This window comes from Musca autumnalis, unplaced genomic scaffold (assembly GCF_047663935.1).
Source record: "Musca autumnalis isolate F117 unplaced genomic scaffold, ASM4766393v1 scaffold_2, whole genome shotgun sequence".
Lineage (NCBI taxonomy): Eukaryota > Metazoa > Arthropoda > Insecta > Diptera > Muscidae > Musca > Musca autumnalis.
Window position 1 is genome coordinate 233,865,602 of NW_027411755.1, and position 21,435 is coordinate 233,887,036.

General features: G+C 34.8%; 1 protein-coding gene across 14 annotated transcripts in view; it reads left to right on the forward strand.

Annotated features, from left to right (window-relative positions):
- CadN (neural cadherin) overlaps positions 1-21,435 on the forward strand; it is a 792,724-nt gene that overhangs the window by 336,722 nt on the left and 434,567 nt on the right. For 13 of the 14 annotated variants that reach the window (XM_073971019.1, XM_073971033.1, XM_073971023.1 and 10 more), the window contains one exon: positions 18,965-21,096. In XM_073971019.1, the coding sequence (XP_073827120.1) occupies positions 19,185-21,096 (1,912 nt within the window). In that variant the 5' untranslated portion in view covers positions 18,965-19,184. Of the gene's footprint in view, positions 1-18,867; positions 18,887-18,964; positions 21,097-21,435 lie in introns of those variants that run through there. The other variant, XM_073971022.1, reaches the window with a different exon arrangement.

The window sequence follows — 21,435 nt, forward strand, 5'->3', positions numbered from 1 at the left end:
CTCAAACTTCAAAATATATGCAAAAATTCCACAGTTTTTATAAATTTCGCACCGTATCTCCAAAACTGTTAATTTTTTCTGAATGTTTTCTTTTGGAAAATATTCCCTGGAATGTAATACACAACTCTTCAGAACATGTTGTAAAATGCCTCTATGCCGTTGTTTTCAGTACATTTTTCAACGACGATTTAATAAAAATGTCAATAATGTAGTGAAATCCGAAATACGAGAATAAACTGTTGGAGTGAACTGTGTTTGAAATACGTGAAACAACATGAAGTAAGCATTTTAGAGCTTCAGAATGTTCTAAAGAATTGTTGACAACTTTATTTGGAAGATTTTTGCAAAAGGTTACTTGGTTCAACTCCCAATAGTTTAGCCGATACTGACCAGAATTTCAGCAACTATGTAAAATTTTCTATATTTTATAGATTTTGATGCCCAAATGGAGTTTCTTCTTATGTGGTTTTTTCAAAAGATAAGTTCTACTAGTTTAGGGCTACAATATAGCTAAAGACAGCAAGACCAAATTCCTATTCGTTTCTGAGATTAAGGCCTGATAAATGCAAAAATGTGTAGATTTAGCCCGGTTTAGATGAAGCCATAAAATCCGAACTGGATCTGACAGGACAAACCCCACTAGGGTTTTTGTAGTCTAAATACATATGTACTTTCAAAAAATGTATACTAGAAGTTGTTTGCATTTTCAGTGTTGCATAGTATATTCAACCCATTTTCGAAAAGCTGTATATCGAACAAAGGAAGTCCTGTTCTGGATTCTTGTTCTACGAAAGTTTTAAATGACAAACATTTTCTGTATAATAGTTTCATTGACATTTATTTCCTTTATATTTTTTTCATTTCACATTTTAATAGAAACAGAATTGAGCCCTGGTCCTGGTGTTTAAATAATTCATATTACTGCAACCACTGTTCTATATGCTGCCCACTTCATAGCAGCATATTATGCCAAGCGTCTGAGTTTGTATTCCAATACACCACCAACAACAACACCAATACTAATTATAAAAAAACCCCCCAAAAAATTAAACAAAAGAACTTTCTTAGGGTGTGTTCTTCGTTTCCTTTCTAGATTCGTGAAGATGTTAATGGGTGGTCCTTATTGAGTCAACGAAAAAAAACACATTATATTTTTATGTTCCTTTAGAAATTTTATTATTAATATGTTAATGTTATAAAGTCATAGCTGCTGTTGTTGTTGTATTATGTTTAAGTGGAACAAAAGTAACAGTAACAAATGTTTTTGAATATTTTAAAAAAGGACTTGCTAGTAGGGGGATTGGTCACGAAGGAGAGGTTTTGAAAATAAAAAGAAGAAAACATAAATTCGAATGTTTCATTATTTAAATTATATTATCCATAACAAATCTTTATGGGGCCAATTTGAAGGAAATATAAAATTTTTTATTTTGAAAAATGTGTATTTTCGATTAGATCATCGGAGTTTTGTTTTCCTTTAAGATGACTGTATTTTAGGGTATGCTTCTCCAATTTAAATCAACTTTTTAAATTAAAACAAAAATATTGATATTGAGCCAAAAATAAAATTGTACTAAGTGTTTCCTTGTCTCTAGAGGAAACCTAACCTAAAACCTTTTTTGAAAAATAATCAATGTCACATCCACACCATGCAAACAATAATGAAACATTTTTCTTTCTATTAAAAACCATTTTCCCTACTTTACAACAATCTTCTGCCCTCATTTCATTCTGTGTGTGACACACAAAAATTCCTCACAAACACATCAATAAAGCAATAACGAAATCAAGTCCTTGAATTACCCAGAAAAAACAACTGAAAATAAATTTACCTCAATATTTGATTGCCTTTATCAAAGTATAAAAATCTGTGATTGCCAATCGATAAAATTCACTCACTCACAGGACGGTAAATGTTGAAAAATTTATAATTGGCCCAATTCAGTCACAAGGTCTCACTCTTTCTCTCTCCCTCTCTTACAACATATACACGTGTCATCATATTAAAACAGTAACAATATTACCTATGTTTCCATCACCACCCCGATTAAGCCATTGCAATAGCATTTCCACCATCAAAATGAAAAGGAAAAAATCAAACAATTTTAAAATCATTCAAACTCCCTAATGGATGAATGGTTGAAATGAAAAAAAAGAATTCAGGTAAAATATGGAAAATCTGTGACATTTCCTATGACACCCTTTTGGAATGCAATGAAATGTGTGGCTACCTTTAGTTCATCATTCATCATGATTTGACCTTTTGTGTTAAAAAATTTAGAAACAAAATTCAGTCCACACCACACCTGGCTTTATTTGAGCTCATTGTGAAAAACCTTCAAAGCCATCTAACCTAATAATGATGTTGTAGCTAAATGGCGATGATGATGATGTGAGTAAATTCTAGCTATTGTTTCCTCTCTGCATGTGCGGCGTTTGAGTAATAATAGACCTTTAAAAATTTTAGCACTGCTATTCTATGTGATTTAGGCGCCGCCTCCCCTAACATATAACATCCATCTTCCGGCTAAGGGATGTGTGAGGCTTCTTTGTTTCATTGTTGTTTTGTTTCACCAAAAATTGAATGTTATTTCAGCCTGCCTGGTCTGTTGTCAAAATATGAAATTGGATTTTTCCTCTTTTTTGATGCTGCTTTGCCGGAAAATGTGTGCAAGTGATTTGAAAGTGTTTTCATTGTGTGAGTGTATTATGTATCTGTGTGATTTTTCACATCTGTTTACATTGCAGTGGTGATGATGATGGAGGTCTTTGTTTTCAATATGTGCCGATATAAAGCCAGTGGTCGAAGTGAGTTTAAAATTTTAGAGCATTTGAAGATTATGGGTTTATTTTAATAATGTGAAAGAAATTATGTTAAAAGAGTTAAGGCCCCCACTCATTTATCAGTCTGTGCCGTCAGTCCGATGAACCCTTTCTGTATGTGTGACTGACAAGTGTGTAGCACGAATCATCAGTCAAGTCTAAAAATCTTGAATTTCTCCTCCAAATATGAATGAATTCGAAGTTTTTTGTGTTCCAACACCAACATTATTTTCTGTTTTTCAAAATTATTTATTGACAATTTGAAAATAAACACAATTCACCCAGACTGATGGGGGTTCATTTTGAAATCAAAACTATTTTGATTTTCATCAGTCTTGGAAATTTATGGTAGTATGTGTAAATTTTACTCACACATACATTCTCAAAATTTCAAAAATTTACACATACTACCATAAATGCTGGCAGTCAGACTGACTAATGAGTGGGGCCTTTTATGAACAAAAACATCAATTACCCAACACAAAAATATATTTTAAATATCAGAATAACATCGTTTTTAAAAGTAATTTCATTAGAATTTTGTTTTTAAATCATCCTTCACCCCATAGTGGACCACAACTGTCCTTTATTTACTTTTTTGACTTCAAAGAAAAGTAGCAAAATTTTTCTATGAAATAAATTATCGTAACACACAACCTTGAAGTTTTCCCAAACAAAATGACATTTAACATTTTGTTTTATGGAATGATAAGTTCTTTTTTTCCAACGGTATGCAGCAATTTTGTCATTCGTTTTTTTTCCTTTGTGGTATTTAGAACATTTATCTTGTGTAACCAAAAAAAAAAAAATATGAAAAGGAAGAAAACAACCAAACTTTGAAGCGAAGAACAGTTTTCCCGCTAGTTTTTGCTAGACACTGCACTATCATTGAACTGCAAAACTTAAAACATTAAAAGTTATGGTGACAAAGGGAATAAATGAAAGCAACAAAAAAAAACAGAAAACTTTAATTTGACAGGAAGACAGCGCAAAAAAGAAAAAATCAAAGATGAACCAAAATAGACACTATCATCATCAACATCATCAGTTTTGTAAGTAAACGAAATTTTCGCTTACATAAACATGAAAAATTCTAGAAAGATGACAAGTTTTTGAGGGTAATGCTGGTGGGTTTGATGACGCGCTGGTGGGGGCAATGTTACACATCATTATGTCATAGTATTTTTAACACTTTCGTTGGGAAACGTTTTTTTTGGACGACTCGTTTTTTCAAAAACCTTCAAATAGACTTTACTTTATATTGATCGCCTATTTGTGTTCCGTTGATGTCACATTGTAAAACCTTCTCTTCTTCTTGACTTATTCGTCGTAAATTTCGCGTAATGATCCTTTAACAAGTCGGAAGTTAAATTGCGTTTTGGGCAGTACACTTTTGTTCATTCTTAAACAAATCTATTTTTGTCATATATTTTGCTTGTTTTCTTCGATGACTCCAATTGCAAATCTGAAATAAATTGGAAGTAGTGCAATGTGGTTGCCTACTGTCGCCGCTACTATTTCTTCTGGTAATTGATAATGTGATGAAGGAAACAATCGCAGGTAGCCGTCGTGGTATCCAATGGACTATAAGCAGCCATCTTGAGGATCTAGACTACGCAGACGACATTTGCCTACTATCCACCAAGCACTCAGATATGCAGTCTAAACTCGATGACTTAGTTGCCCACTCAGCGAAAGTCGGATTAAGAATTAACACCGCAAAGACAAAGGCTTTAGCAATAAAAGCATCAAACAACAATCATTTTGTCATTGGACAGGAACAAATTGAGTTCGTAAACAAATTCTGCTATCTGGGAAGCATGATCTCAACCGAAAGCAGTGCACAGGCTGACATTGAATTCAGAATTGGTAAAGCCAACAGCGCCTTCTTTCAATTAAGAAACATCTGGAACTCAAGGGTTATACTAACGAAGTCAAAAATCAACATATTCAAATCAAACGTTCTGTCAGTACTATTGTATAGTTGCGAATCATGGTTAACAACAACAACCCTTAACAACAAATTGCAAAGCTTCACAAACAGATGCTTGCGATCTATTTTAAAAATCTGGTGGCCAAATGTAATAAGCAATGAAAATCTGTACAAAAAATGTGATATAGAACCTATTCCCGTTATAATAAAAAGAAGGAAGTGGCAATGGATTGGTCACACATTGCGAAAAGAACAAGATGAGATATGTCGCCAAGCCCTAGACTGGAACCCCCAAGGGCACAGAAGGAAGGGTCGGCCAAAGACCACTTGGAGAAGAAGCCTGATGAAGGAAGTGGAGAGCAGCGGCAGTAGCTGGAATGAAATTAAACGTATTGCGAATGATAGAATAGTTTGGAAAAACTTTGTAAAGGCCCTATGCTCCCCAAGGAGTTAAGTGGAAATAAAGAAGAAGAAGAGTGCAATGTGGACTAGTTCTTTTCCGGCATGTTTTGATGCAGTTCAAACGGAGTCGTAAAAAGGCACACATTTTAACTGTATTTGGATGCAATCCAAAGAATAACATCCACTTGTCACATTTTAACAGCATCCGGATGCAGTTCAACGGAGTCGCGAAAAATGCACTCCAACTCCTCGCAATTTAACAGCATCCGGATGCAGTCCAAACGGAGTCATGAAAAAGGCACTCCATTCGCTTCATTTTATTGGCAGTTGTTACAGATCCCTAAAAGTACATACATCAGTTTGTACATCTCTACAGGCAGCGGCATAAAATTTCCAAAATATTTAACATTTTCAAAATTTTGTTATAAAATAAAATTATTGCGAACATTTTTGCGGTAACTCACGATACGAAAATTTCCCAATGGAGTGCTCTTGGTGTACATGTCCAAATCATAGCTAGTGATAGGAAGACAATATCAAACCCATTTGGCAGATGAAGTAAAAACAGTTCAGCTTGGATTAAATGGAGAGCGAAGGAAACACGAAAGGTTTCAATTGAATTCAATGGAGAATTTTCATAATTTGTGTTAATGTAATAAAGTTCTTAATATTTTTGTTTTATACAAATAATAAATACACTTTATTCGTTCTGGGATATTTTGTAATGGCTTGCATACATTCCGCAGAATGTATTAAAACACGTGCTTTGGACTGCATCCTATTCGACCCCCAAAGGGGTAGTTAAAATGCAATGCCAAAGAGGCAGTTAAAATGCAATGCCAGAGGGTCAGTTAAAATGTAAAACTGTTTTATAAAATATCAATTTTATAAGGTCGAGTATTTAGATTTTTTTTATCAATCATGTACGAATGGAATTAAGTAATGAAACTAAAACCGCGAAATGCTTGGTTTTGGGATCTGCCACTACAACAACATCTGCAATGTTATCGCAGTTTTCGAAATGCCATTTCTTAAATAGGATCGTTATTTTTGAACGTAGAAGCTTGAAATGTTGCCACAGCCTATATTTTATCTTGATGTATCAGATTCCATCAAACAACGATTTTCCGATTTTCGTGTGGTTGGGCAGTAATGACCAAAAGTTTAGCTCGGTTTTTAAATGTTACATTTATAATTTTTGTAATATTTTTAAGTAATTTTATTATCCCTTTAATATAATGTTTTCAATATATTGTTTTTTTATGCTATTAGCGGTATCTATTATCATGGTAACTTGGAGCCGCACTGAAAACTCATAAAAAAAAGTTTTGGGAGCATTTACTTTAATAAATAATTTTTCTTTTTTGGTAAACCCTACTGTTGAACCACGCCAAAACTTCGAGATTTTCCCCGCCCTGAGAACTAAAAATACATTATTACAGGTAATTCTGCAGAAAAAGGTGATTAAATCTTATAAAGTACCGAAAAATGGATGGTAACCTTATATTGACGCTGTGTTAAAAAGTGGAACGATATCACATTTCTTTTTTTTTAACTGTGAGTTAATTATTAAAACTCATTGGGTTTGAATATTTGGTTAATATCTGCGAAATAAAACGCGGAGGAAAAAAAAAACGCCTCTCTAACATATGTTCCAAACATATTTTGCAGCAAACATATATTTGTTTGCAATCAGTCCCAAACATAACATATGTTTGCGTCCTGCAAACAAATTATTTATTTGGGTCTAAACCAGGGACGGGTTTCTGTGCAATGAAGCATAGTGTGGGCGCCCACTGAGTTGTTTTTGCATTTGCTTCTCTCTCTCTGACTTACAGTGTGCGTAAATAAAAACATCATGTGGTTGTTGGTTTCTTTTCACCCATACATACACATATACTAAAACATTGATGGTAATTCTTGGGCGACACTGGTCTAAACAAATTATATGTTTGGGTGCAAACAAATACAATCTCAAAAGCCACAAAAAAAACACGCACCTGTGGGCGCTTTCTGAGAGCAAGGGGTATAAATCTCAATGTGAAACACCTTGAAATGTATGCTCACTTATGTTATGTACAACTTTCGGGCTGTTTTCCCAAGAAGTATGGACTTGCCATGAAAAAACTTTTGCCGTCGTATTCGAGACAGCGATTGCAAGTTGCTTCAACAAAAATTAAAGTGATTCAATGGCAGGTCTTAAAGTGAATTTATGCATAAATTTGTGTGTGAGGATTTGAGAAATATAGTCCATATTCGAACCTGATCTATATCTGGTAGATATATTAGGATGTGTACAGTATGGACCAAATCGGTCACTCCCATCAAGAGTTATCGTGCGCACACATTTTTCGAAATTTTTTGAACTTTTGTTGGGGAGGTACCTGAAGAAGTGTACAGATATGTATTATCTTTGAACTTAAACTAAGTTTCGACAAAATTTTGGAGCGAAGGCTATATCTTGGAGCGAATCAGCAAGTCCGTTCGAGAATTATCTTGCACTCCAACCACTCCAAACGGTCTCATAGGCGTTCTTTGAAACTTTCAGGCTATTTTCTCAGGAAGTATGGACTTGCCGCTAATAAAACTTATACCGTAGTATGGGGGGCAGTGAATACCAGTTCTTACAACAAAATTCAAAGCTATTCGAGAGATGATCCTAAACTGAACTTTTCCGACATTTTGTGTGGGAGGCACCCGATGGAGTGGACCGATTGAATCCATATTGTATCCTTATATAAGTCTAATAGAAATTTTACGATGTGTAAAGTGTGGGCCAAATCGGTTACTTCTTTCAAGAGTTATCGTGCGCACAAATTTTCCAAACATTTTCGAACTTTTGTGGGGGAGGTACCGCAAGGAGTGCACCGATATGAGCCATCTTCGAACTTAAACTAAGTTTGAACAAAATATCACGAAAGCCACATTTTGGAACAAATGGTTTCATCCGTTCGAGAGTTATCGTGCTCACCAGCCAGACAGACGGACATTGATAAATCGACTCCAAATTGTCTGAAACACATTTCGTCCAAACATACTTGGGGTCTAAAAGCATTATTTCGAAGAGGCACATTTTGCCCGTATGAATGTGTAAATACCCTCGTTAGTATAAATGCTGAGGGTATAAAAATTCAGAAATATTTTTGCCGCAACTTCCCATACAAACTTGGACTACAACTTGGACGGGGTTGTTGGAAGTTTCTGGTCATTATATAGAGATGGTATGGAGAATGAAATTATACCGTTGTAAGGAGCAAACAATATGAACTTTTTTCTAGACTTGTATGAAGTAATGACCCCAAAATATTCTGCTGACATATACCACACGATAAAATCCAATTTCCTTATTTTTTACAAAAGTTCCATTTGCGGAAAGGGCAGCTTTGTCATGACACGTCAGCGCCCATATCTCGAGAGAAACAAACTTCCCGAAGCAGCTTCTAAAATTCGAGCATCATCTGAGAAGTGGTTTTAAATTTGATCTGAGCTAAAAAGTGTTGAAATTTTGTGGAGTAGGTATCTGAAGTCATGGACCAAAATAGTCTATCCTCGTACTTCATCTATGTTAGAATAAAACATTGGGAAGTGGTAATTTGACCCAAAGTCAGTCACTCTTTTCAATACACATTGTATCCAGCATCCAGTCAGGAAGCACTGGAAATTTAATTATTTAATTATGATGTAATTTTTGATGAAAAATTTTTACAGTCATTTTTATACCCTCCACCATAATATTGAGGGTATAATTGAATTTGTCATTCCGTTTGTGACACATCGAAATATTCATCGGAGACCCTATAAAGTATATATATTCTAGATCAGGGTAAAATTCTAAGTCGATATTACAAATGGGCTATATCGGTCCACTTTTTGATATAGCCCCCATATAACGCTACCACCAGATGTTCGGAATTTTTAAGGTTTTAGCTTCATTATCATACCGAAATTACTGAAATTTGGTACTTAGGCTTCGTTGGGGGTATACAACTTTTCCCCAGAAATTTGTCGGTATAGGTCAACGCCTTCATATAGCCCCCATAGAACGCTACCTCCCGATTTTCGGAATTTTGAAGGTTTTGACCTCAATATTCCTCCGAAATGGCTAAAATTTGGTATTAAGTCTTCACTAGAGGTATAAAACTTTCGCCCATAATTTTGTCTGTATATGTAGGTCCACGTCTTCGTTTGGCCTCATAGAACGGTACCTCCAGATTATCGGTATTTTGAAGGTTGTGGCCTCAATATTGTACAGAAATGGTGGAAATTTGATATTTAGTCTTCATTTGGGGTATAAAACTTTCCATATGAAATTTGTCGGTGTAGTTCAACGAGTTTATATAGCCCCCATAGGACGGTACCTCCCGATTTTCGATATTTTGAATATTGTGGCCTCAATATTCCTCCGTAATGGATGAAATTTGGTTTTTGGTCTTCGTAGGGGATGTAAAACTTTCCCCCAGAAATTTGGTACTTAGTCTTTGTTGTTGGTATAAAACTTGCCCCCATAAATTTGTCGGTACAGGTCCACGCCTTAATATAGACCCCATAGAACGGTACCTCTCGAATTTCGGTATTTTTAATGTTATGGCCACAACAATTATTCAACTTTCCCCTCTATTTTTGTTAGTATAGGTCAACACCTTCATATAGCCCCCATTGAACGGTACGTCCCGATTTTCGATGCTTTGTAGGGTTTTGCACCAATATTCCACCGAATTGGTTGAAATTTTGTGTTTAGTTTTCATTTGGGGTATAAAACCTTCCATATGAAATTTGTCGGTATAGGTCCACGCCTTTACATAGCCCCCATAGAACGGTACCTCCCGATTTTCGTTATTCTGAAGATTGTGACGTCTATATTCCACCGAAAAACAGAAATTTGTTATTTAGTCTTCCATGGGGTTATAAAATATTCCAGATGAGAATTATCAGTATAAGTCCACGTCTTCCTATATCCCCCATAGAAGCATACCTCTTGATTTTTTAGGTGTTAGCCACAGCACGATAAAGGTCGTGGGTTCGGTTCCCCGGCCAAAACATTTTTCAGCGGTGGCAAAATTCCCCCATATTAATGTTGGCGAAATTTTCTGAGTATTTCCGCCTTGTAAAACTTCTCTACTAGTGGTGCCTTAGACACGCCGTTCGGAGTCGGCGATAAACAGCAGGTCCCATATCATTGAGCTAAATATGAATCGGGGTGCACTCATTGATATGAGAAAAGTCTCCCCTGTCCCTTCTGGGATGTTTGTGAAACAATTATTATCTTACCGAAATATCAGAAAATTGGTAATTAGTCTTCGTTGAGTATAAAAATTTTCGGCAGGAATTTGACGGTATAGATCGACGAAATTTGCTGAAATTTGATAATTAGTTTTCTTCATAAACGAAAGGAAACTAATTGTTTCATTTTACTTCAATATTACTCATGGTGGAGGGTATAACCCCAGCAAAAATTCGGATCCGTTAGTCATTACGTAACCCATTACAAAGTAATGTAAACAAACTTCTTTTCGCATTACAAGTAATCGGAAAAGTAATGGGTTACTTCTTAAAAAATTTACAAGGCAAACCTACTTACTTTACCCCTCACTAAGTAATGAGGACGGTGGCACAGTGTGTGTGTGTCCGACTAGAAATCCTAAGGTTGTGTGTTCAACGCTCACCGTCGGCACGCGAGTGTTTTTTTAATTAAAAAATAACAGTTCGTGGTGCACATGTGTACAGCACATTAAAGTTCTTAAGCAACCCTTAATATTCGTGTGCGTGGCATAGTGTGTAGTGTCTTTGGCTAGAAATGAGAGGGTTCGTGGGTTCAATTCGGGCAGACAGCGGAGTAAAATAAAGTAAAATAAAAGTAAGAAGTGTGATTAAAAACAAATTCTCTACATCAACTGTTCTAAAAATAGAATTTTTTTCACCTTACTTTTCAACTTCTAGTGGCCACAGAATAACTAGTTATTCTAGTGGTCATAAAATAACTACAAACTGAGTGCGACATGCCCTTGTAAAAATAATGGGGAAGAAAGGGGGTTTGAGAGTAGTTACGGCTGCCAAAAATCCCTTACGAAACCCATGATTTTGGGAGGACTTTTTTGCCGTTCTTTCTTGTTATCAATAACAAAACTAAACTTCAAACCTTTAGGTGTAAATATTTAATTGCATTTTTAACTTCATACGTTCAATTTTGAATTAATTTATTCAAATGAAAATGTACGCAAACAAATTGGATAGAAAACAAATGGATTCAAAATCAAAGTGTTTATTTTAGATTACAAAATTATGATGGTTGACAGTGGGACAACCAAAGTTTAATTGCTTCTTTTCCAAAACAACTTTGATTAGCTGTTGTTTTTCTGCTCTACTTTTCTGATGTATTTCTAACTTTTGAAAAAATATTCCTCCCTTTTTTTAAGACTGTAGTCTCATTAATGAAAAATTAATAAATTAACTAGATTTTGTCGAAAAATTATTGAACAAAATTAGTTTCAGTAGATTAAAATTTACGCCTATTTTCAAGTTCATTTAAACTAGGCAGGCAAATTACAAAATCTCATCATCGTCGTCATCATATCGGTGTCTTCTTGTTAGTGTTTTAAATGTAACACTTTACAGGTTTTTGTGATATTCAAATGCAGGGAGGGTATGTTGAGTTCAACCTTTTGTTTGTAACTTTTTTTTAAATGTAAGCATTTTATTTGGGAATTTTTAAAATATTAAAAATAAGTTAAAGGAATCAGTTTATATTTAATTGTTGTCTTATTAGGACGAAGGTCATTTATTTGTGAGAGTTTTACTTAATTGAATTAATTGAGCTGGCATGACCTAAGTTTCCATTTTTTGTTGTTTATTTTGATTATTTTTTGTGATTTTAAGTAAAAAGTAAAATTTGTTTTAATAAATAAAAATCATATGCTCAGTACAAACCCAACAAAAATACCCATTACAAAACCCCCTACTATCCCATTATTTTAACAAGGGCATGTCGCGCGAAATTATTTGTTATTTTTTGGTCACTTACGTAACTAGTTAAATGAGCAGTTACTAAAAGTCGGAACTTCTTATTTAAGTGGTCAAAAAATCACTACAAATTTTGCCCGACATGCCTTTGTTAAAATTATGAGTTAGTAGGGGGTTTTGTAATGAGTATTTTTGCTGGTAAGATGTAAGGGTCAACTTTTTGAAATTAGTAGTAATTCTCTCAATATTTTTAAGAGTTCCACTAAAAGTGTACGGATTTTTATAATCCACCTTTCATCATATTTTACTTCTGAACATCCAATATAATATTCGTATATCATAGTTCCTACTTGTTATTTTAGCTAATAAAATGCTGTCATGAATATTCATTAAAAATTTCAAACATATTTTTTATTTGAAACAAAACGCTTTTAGACATTTTTATGAAATGTTGTTGAAAAAGACAAAAAGAGCAAAAACAGCTTATATCAATAAGTAGCCATGTTTATTGAGAAGAAAATAATACAAAAACTACGAACATGAAACATTTATGACTAACTTAGCTCGTCGAACAGCAGGGGTCATGGAATTTGCTGGTAATAACGCCCCAATAATTGTTTTGATCAATATTATGGCAATTTGTTTTACAATTTCCCCTCCGTCATACTGAAATATGCTGATGATTAGAAAATATGTATGACAGCGACTACTACTACTAGTATGACTGGACTGGACGGATGAACGGATGGATGGATGGATGGTTTGTTGAATACTGACTGGTATATCATTCATAATTTAGACAATTAATTTTTCATTAAAATGGCATTAGTATTCATTGGCTTTTTTATGGCATGGCATTTTTTTAGTTTGGCTTTTATTTTACCACCTAAACAAAGCAATAACAAATATATTTATTTAATGTGTTTCATGTTTTCTATTTTCTAGTAATTATGAATGTACAAATATTTTAAGAAACCTTTTTTTTATTAGTTAAATAGTTTACACTCGAACATTCGTCGGGAATAATAAGAAAATGGGTTAAGGTCAAATATTCTTCGAATAGAGGGGGTCTAGAAACCCCAGAGATAGTCAAACCTATTGAGAAACATATACAAATTTATTTGAATTTTGGTTTTATTGATAATTTTTTACCGCACCTAATTTCGTCACAGTTGGTACTTAATGTACTTTAAAAAAATTGCATAAAATCGTTATTTTAAATATGCTTTTTAATTGTAGTATTTTTTAAACAAAAAGTATTCAAAATTTGGCAAGTACATTTTAATACATTTTAAAAATTCGTGATTATTTTAAGAATATTTTTAGAAAAATATTTAAAAATCCACGATAATTAAAAAAAATATTTTCTTAAAAATTATTTAAAAATCGGCGGTTTTTAACAAAATCTTTTTTTTAAATTATTTAAAAATTCACGATTATAAATAAATTAGTTTTTTTTTTAATTATTTAAAAATTTACAATTTTTAACAAAATATTTTTTGAAATTATTCAAAAATCCACGATTGTTAAAAAATATTTTCTTAAAAAAATGATTAGCAAAATATTTTCTTAAAATTTATTTAAAAATCCATTATTTTTATTTTTTATGTATTTACAAATCTACGATTTTTAACAAAATATTTTTTTTTAAATTATTTAAAAATCTGCGGTTTTTAAATTTTTTTTTAATTATTTAAAATTCCACTATTATAAAAAATATGTTTTTTTTTTAAATAATTTACAAATCTACAATTTTTAAGAAAATATTTTTTGAAATTATTTAAAAATCCACGATTGTTAAATAATATTTTCTTAAAAAGGAAAAATGATTAACAAAATATTTTCTTAACAATTATTTAAAAATCCACTATTATTATTTTTTTTATTATTTACAAATTTCGATTTTTAACAAAATATTTTTTTTAAATTATTTAAAAATCTGCGGTTTTTACTAACATATTTTATATTAAATTATTTAAATATCTGCGGTTTTTAACAAAATAGTTTTTAAATTATTTAAAAATCCTTACTTGCTTACTTAGCTGGCCCATTACAGAACATTTGTTCCATAGGCTGAACTAAGAAAAGACATCCATTTCTCTCTATTTGTTGCTTGTTGTATTGATGTCGTTGTATAGCAGATACAGCTCGTGGTTCATGCGACGTCGACATTCACCGTCAACGCAGATTGGTCCGTAGATCTTTCAAAGAATTTTTCTCTCAAACACACCAAGCACTGCTATGTCTGCTTGCGCAAGTACCAAGGCTTCGGAGCCATACATCAGCACGGGTAGTATCAGTGTTTTGCAGAGTGTTTGACGAGATATGTCTTTGTTTTTAAACTGCTTACTTAAACCAAAGTAGCATCTGTTGGCCAATACAATTCTTCTTTTTATTTCACAACTGATGCCGTTGGTTGTGTTTACGGAGGTGCTGAGGTAGACGAAGACTTTTACTACCTCAATATTATAGAAACCAACTTCCACAGTCGGTCCGAGCTCAATGGACGCATTGCGCGTCGACACCATCAACTTGGTTTTCTCACCGTTTACCGCCAGACCCACATTAGGAGATTCTCCTTCGACCTTCATAAAGGTGTCAGTTACTTCTTTTACTGATCGGCCCATGATGTCTATATCATCAGCATAAGCAAGTAACATGTGGCTATTGGTGTAGATTGTGCCACTTCTTTTGACGTTTGCCTCTCGTATAACCTTTTCCAGGATGTTGAAGAGATTACACGAAAGGCTGTCTCCTTTCCTAAAACCTCTTTTGGTACCAAACTATTCGGAGAGGTTCTTTCCTATTTTAACTGAGGACCTCGTGTCAGTAAAAGTCATTTTACAAAGCCGGATGACATGGCTTGGAATACCTTTGAAAGGTGGTAGGTGTCGCTCTGCATCTCTTTGGTCTTCTCCAGGATTTGCCGCAGGGTAAATATCTGGTCAATGGTTGACTTGCCAGGTCTAAAGCCTCATTGGTATGGTCCAATTATCTCGTTGACCATAGGCTTTAGTCGTTCGCACAGTATCCCTGACACGATCTTGTAGGCAATAGGGAGTAGACTTATGCCCCTATAGTTAGAGCATACAGTCTTATCTCCCTTCTTGTGGACGGGGCATAGGATACTCAGGTTCCAATTGTCGGGTACTCGTTCTTCCTGCCAGATGGTGCTAACTAGCTGATGAATACACCTTATCAGCGTGTCGCCTCCGGTTTTGAACAGCTCGGCTGGTAAGCCATCGGCTCCTGCTGCTTTATTATTCTTCAGCCGATTTATTGCTGTCTTTACCTCATCTTGGCTGGGCGGTATACATTCAATACCATCTTCTGGGATAGCCCTATAGCCCTATATGCCGTATTTTTCTCTTCGGTAGCGGCACGACACTCCTGATTATACCATGAATTCCTTGGTGGAGGTCTCTGGTATCCAAGTTTGGATTTTGCGGCTGTTTGCATGGAGTGGGCAATACTTTGCCATTGCGCTAATATGTTATCGGGATGAGGAGTGCTTTGATTAAGCAATTGAGCTAGTTGAGTGGAATATGCTGTGGCTATCTGTTGTGATTGCAGCTTACCGATGTCTAACTTTGGTGTTGTGTCTGTTCGTACAACGTACCGGGTGCGTACCTTTGCTGCAACAAGGTAGTGGTCCGAGTCTTTGCTTGCTCCTCGGTACGAACGCACATCCAACACGCTCGACGAATGTCTTTCATCTATCACAACGTGATCAATTTGATTTCTTGTTTTCTGATCTGGAGACAGCCAGGTTCCCTTATGGATGTCGAGATGTTGGAATCTGCTGCTGCTGACTACCATGTTTTTCGCCGCTTCGAAGTCTGTCAGCTTCATACCATTGAATGATGTTTCACTGTGGAGACTGAATTTCCCGATTGTTGGGCCAAAGATACTCTCCTTTCCAATTTTGGCATTAAAATCGCCTATAATAATTTTAATGTCATGGGCAGGACAACGGTCATATGTTTCTTCTAAGCGCTCATAAAATATATCTTTGGTCTGTTCGTCCTTTTCTTCAGTGGGAGCATGAGCGCAAATAAAGCTGATGTTGAAGAATTTTGCTTTTATTCGAATTGTAGCAAGTCTTTCATTCACTGGTGTGAAGCTGGAGACCAGGTGTTTTAACCTCCGACCAACTACAAGTCCGCAACCAAACTCATGCTATATGTCATGGTAGCTATAATACAGTGCGTCACCTTTAGGTGTTGTTGTGACGCCTTTCCCATTCCATCGTATTTCCTGTATTGCAGTAATGTCGGCCTTGTACTTTTCAAGTACATCTGCCAATGCGTAAACTGCACCTTATCTATAAAGAGTGCGAACATTCCAGGCGCAGATTCGCAGATCATGGTCCTTAAAACGTTTGCGGGGGTCGTCAATTTTAGAGGGATTTGTTTTTTCTTTTCTTTTGTTTTTTCATAGTAGGCTGCTTTTTCTAGGGGAGGGTTACTAACCCTGCGCCCAAAACCCAAGTTTTTAACGTTCTTATGGGTGAATGCGCGGCACCTTTTAGCTCACTACCTTTAACGGGTGTTAAAGACAGCTACTCCAGCTGACACCACGGGGAGGTCAGTGTCCACTTGAGACGAAAGAGGGACCAAGATAAAACCATGTTAAAGCCGGTCAGGACCGTTCCTTGGTATATTTCATACCCTACGTCACGATCATAATCAACGATTATAAAAAATATGTTTTTTAAATTATTTAAACATCTACAATTTTTAACAAAATATTTTTTGAAATTATTTAAGAATCCACGATTGCTAAAAAAATATTTTCTTAAAAAAGAAAAATCTTTAAAAAAATATTTTCTTAAAAATTATTTAAAAATTCACGATTATTATTTCTTTAAATTATTTACAAATCTACGAGTTTTAACAAAATATATTTTTTAAATTATTTAAAAATCTGCGGTTTTTAACAAAATATATTTTTTAAATGATTTAAAAATCCACGGTTATAAAACAAGATGTTGTTTTAAATTATTTAAAAATCTATGATTTTTAACAAAATATTTTTTGAAGTTATTTAAAAATAAAGAAAGTGTCTAAACACCCTAGGATCCATGTGGTTTTAGTGATAATTTTCGCCCCGCCTAATTTCGTCACAGTTGGTTTTAAATTAATGCAAATCTGAAAATATAAAAAATTTAAAGTACTTAAAAAATGTCATAAAATCGTTAGAGACTGTAGCCCCTTAGGTCTACATTTTCCCTTCCAAATTAAGTTTATTTAAAAAATGTCCCTTTTGGCATTAAAATTGTTACCGTTTTTTACGAGTTTTTAACAATGGTCTTCAAGAATGAACACGAAGTCGGTCACATTTGAAAATCGTAATTTTGTTATTGGAAATATTTATAGCCAATAAATGCTTGTTTTCAGTTCATAATAATATAATGAGATTTAAATTATGTGTGTGTAGTTCATTAGATCTAGAATGTGGGCGTAATCTTTATGATTTTGTTTTGAAATTTGCCTATGCGGCTAATTATATATTTATTACATGTTAAAAGGGGCTAAATAAGGGATACATTCATCTAATTAAGGAAAGAGAACTTCCAAAAAGATTGGTATTTTTACAAGATATTTAAACCATAAAACTTAGGTTTAAAACAAACTTGTTACACCGGACACACGTGGGGAGCAGAGATGAATAAGGTTTTTTTAATGTAGAAAATGTCTTATCTATGAACTATGAATGAAATGAGGTAACTGTTATAAACTTAAAAAAGTTGTGATATCCAGTCATGAGTACCCAAAAATAATATTAGTTAGAGTGGTATTTTAATAAGAGCGGGTTGTTAACCCAAATCCTTGATTCGGGTACCATAGGAACTCAGAAATTTTATACGATATGTCCACAACTTTTTATTTACCCAAATTCACCTGGCAATATTTAATATTTTTTCTTCTCACATATGTAACTCAGACAAAGACTAAAAATTTGCATGACTATCGGCGCCACTAATCTGCATACAAATTCCTTTTGTTTTCGCCTAGCCAAACACAGAAAAATTAAACTAAACAAAAAACTCAAAAAAAAATTAACAAATTTGTTCCAAACTAAAACCGTAGCTGACCAATTAACAAATTACATATCTTAATTAAATATGCGCTAACGAGTGAATATGTTTACAAAAGAGTCAAACAACCACACAAACTTATAAACGCCATACCACAAACTAATATGCGGTTTTGCGGGATTATATTCTCCGATAAAAAAAACAAATTCATATAAGCCATGTCATACACCATTAACCGTGTGTTTGTGTGCGCGCTTTTTTCTCTTTGTCTAGGCTTAATGATCAGCTTTTGTTATTTGTTTCAATTAGTAGGAGATTTTTATCATTTCATCCATAAATCTTAACAATTCATTGTGGATAAGCTAACGAATTTTTAAGAAGTCAATATTGATTATAATAAAGAAGTAGTAGGCCTTTTTTGTTTTTACATATGTATGGATTATTTTTTTTTTCAATATCACAAAATGTTTTTTTGTTTATTAATAATAAATGTTCTTGTATGTTTGGGGTCATAAATTATTTTGAACTATAGCACGGGCCAAATCGTATTGGAAGGTATTTTTTATGATTTTAAGGTACTGAAATTGACAAAATTCATAAATATTTTAGTACAATTTTAAAGAGAATATCAATGAATCTCCTGTCAATCATTTGGTCAGAGATAGAAATAGACAAATATAAAATTACGTCTGTTGGTCTTATAGGTCTCGAGAAATATATTCTTCACGTCCGTGATTATTGAAATAATAATTATTAGCAACATAGATTTTGTAATTAATTCAACTGTTTTTTATTCTATTTCTTTTCAGATTCAACCGCAACTCAATGACAATTAAAACAATAACAACAACAAACATGTGCTAATAAACCATAACAAACAAATCTAAAAAAAGACCGCTTAATTTATTATCAACAACAACAAAATTCCCAATTTTTGCAGTGACAATTGGTGAGCCATTCTCACAGACAAACGACAAAAAATTAACCCCAAAAACCTAAACGTCTTCACAAGCAACGCGTGCCACCAACATGGCACAAAATCGAGCGCACAAAAAGCGCTCAAAGCTTAAAAGCTTTAATTGTAGTAGTGTAAGCAAGTGTAGAACATCAGCAACAACAACAATCGCACCAAAAATTATGTCAGCAGACAATAGTCTGAGGTGTAATGAAAATAACGCGCCCGCGTCCTTGTCTTCGATATCAACCAAAAGAAGGTTATCGTGTCGGTCGTCATCGTCGTCGCCCGTTTCGTTATCCGCGTCGTTATCGTTTTCATTGTCATCGTCATCATCGTTATGTCGCTATACTATGGCATTTGCATTTATTTTATTAACACTAAATAGTCAATTTGCAAACGTTTTTACTCAAGAGATCTCCGAAACACATCAGCAGCAGCAGCAACAACAGAATCAGCAACTACAAACACAGCCTCAAATCCCAAGCCATGAACATGCCGCCGAGAATTCTCACAAGCCATCATCACATGGCTTGTCAGCAGCCAATGCAGCACGCATGTTAGCCGGTTCAGGTGGTGCCACCAGCGTCAACATTGCTTCCAGCTCCACCAGCAATGACATGTCCCTGGTATTGCCACATGACACCTATCCTGGCTTTAGTATAAAACGTTTCAAAACCAAACCCATCGAAAGCAGCACAAATTACACCGACAACAATAACAACCATCACTCGGGGCATTTTAGCTATCAGCATGGTTCATATCATATGTTGGACAACGAATACGCCAAGTATTTTACAGTACTGGATGATGGTGTGGTTATGACTACCTCTGACATATCACCTCTAGTCAATCGCCCAGTGAATTTGGTGGTGGTAGAAGAGACACCCAACTCCACCCAGACCCACAATATCCAGTTGTATGTTATGCATCGAAATGATATGTTACGGTTTCCCGGCTCCATGTTGGATGCCTCGGGAGAGGTAAAGGAAAATAAACCAGCCGGCACCAGGGTGCGTGGTGTGCCTCTAATGCAAGCCTTTAGCAATGGTGATGTGGAGTCAGAAACCAAGAAAGTGCGTTATTCCATTATTGGTGGCAACGAAGATGGTGCCTTTGCCTTACAAAGTCGCAATGCCAAGCAGAGTGATGAAAGATCAACCTCTTTGGTTATATCAGGAGATGATGAAAGTGGTGTTTGGTTGGTAACCAATCGCCCGTTGGATCGTGAACAAACTGCCCATTATGATTTGTCGGTACAAGCCTCCGACCTGGAAGATGTTGATAAGACAGTTTCTAAGATCCAAGTTACTGTCCTGGATGAAAATGACAATCGTCCCATATTCAAGGCCCATGACTACAAATTTGCCATTGCCGGGCAAAAGAATCCTGAATTGGATACCAACAACTCCACCACCTGGAAACGTTTTAGCATTGTCGGCAAAGTTGAAGCTGTGGATGCTGATGGTGATAAAATAGCCTATCGTCTAAAACAGCCAAGCAATACTGTTATCATAGTTCCTCAAACTGGTGAAATAATGTTGGTGGGTCAACCTCCGTCCACGGAGTTGCTACTCGAAGTCGAAGCCCATGATTTACGTTATCCCAGTTTGGTTAGCTCACAACCTGCCAAGGTTTTAATTGAATTCCTACAACCGGAACCGGTATCTTTTATAATGCAACATTTGGAACATGATGCCATCAATGAACATTCACATCATCGTGAAAAGCGTCGTGTCACGCGTGCTGTCCGTCCAACGAAACGTATTGAATTTACTGAGGCTGATGGTGATACTGAGGGAAAATCTGTTTTCCAATTGGAAAAAGAGACGGATAAGGAAACATTTAAAATTCGTGATGAAAACCCCTGGGTAACGGTTGAGACAAATGGTGCTGTGCGTGTGAAAAAGAAGTGGGACTATGAGGAGTTGGGCCCAGAGAAGACAATTGATTTTTGGGTTATCATCACCAATACAGGACATAATGGTAAGTGAAGAAAACAAATTTGTTATTTTAGAAGAGGTTGGGGATTGAGTTAAAGGAACTACAAGTTAAAGTTTATAAAGAATCCCACTATAGCTCCTTTATAAAAAAAAACTACTGCAGGAAGCCCTCTTTATTAAATCTTGTATAGAAAACACCTAACTATGAGGTCTCATATGTATATATAACATTCTTATGAGGCCTTCTATACATAGAAGAGCTTCTTCTCCTCCGTATGAAGTCTTCTTTAAAGAAGACACAGATCTTCCATCAACAGAAGAAACACTTTTGATGTCATCTATAAAAGGAGGACCTTCTTAAGAAGGTGTTCTTTACATAGAA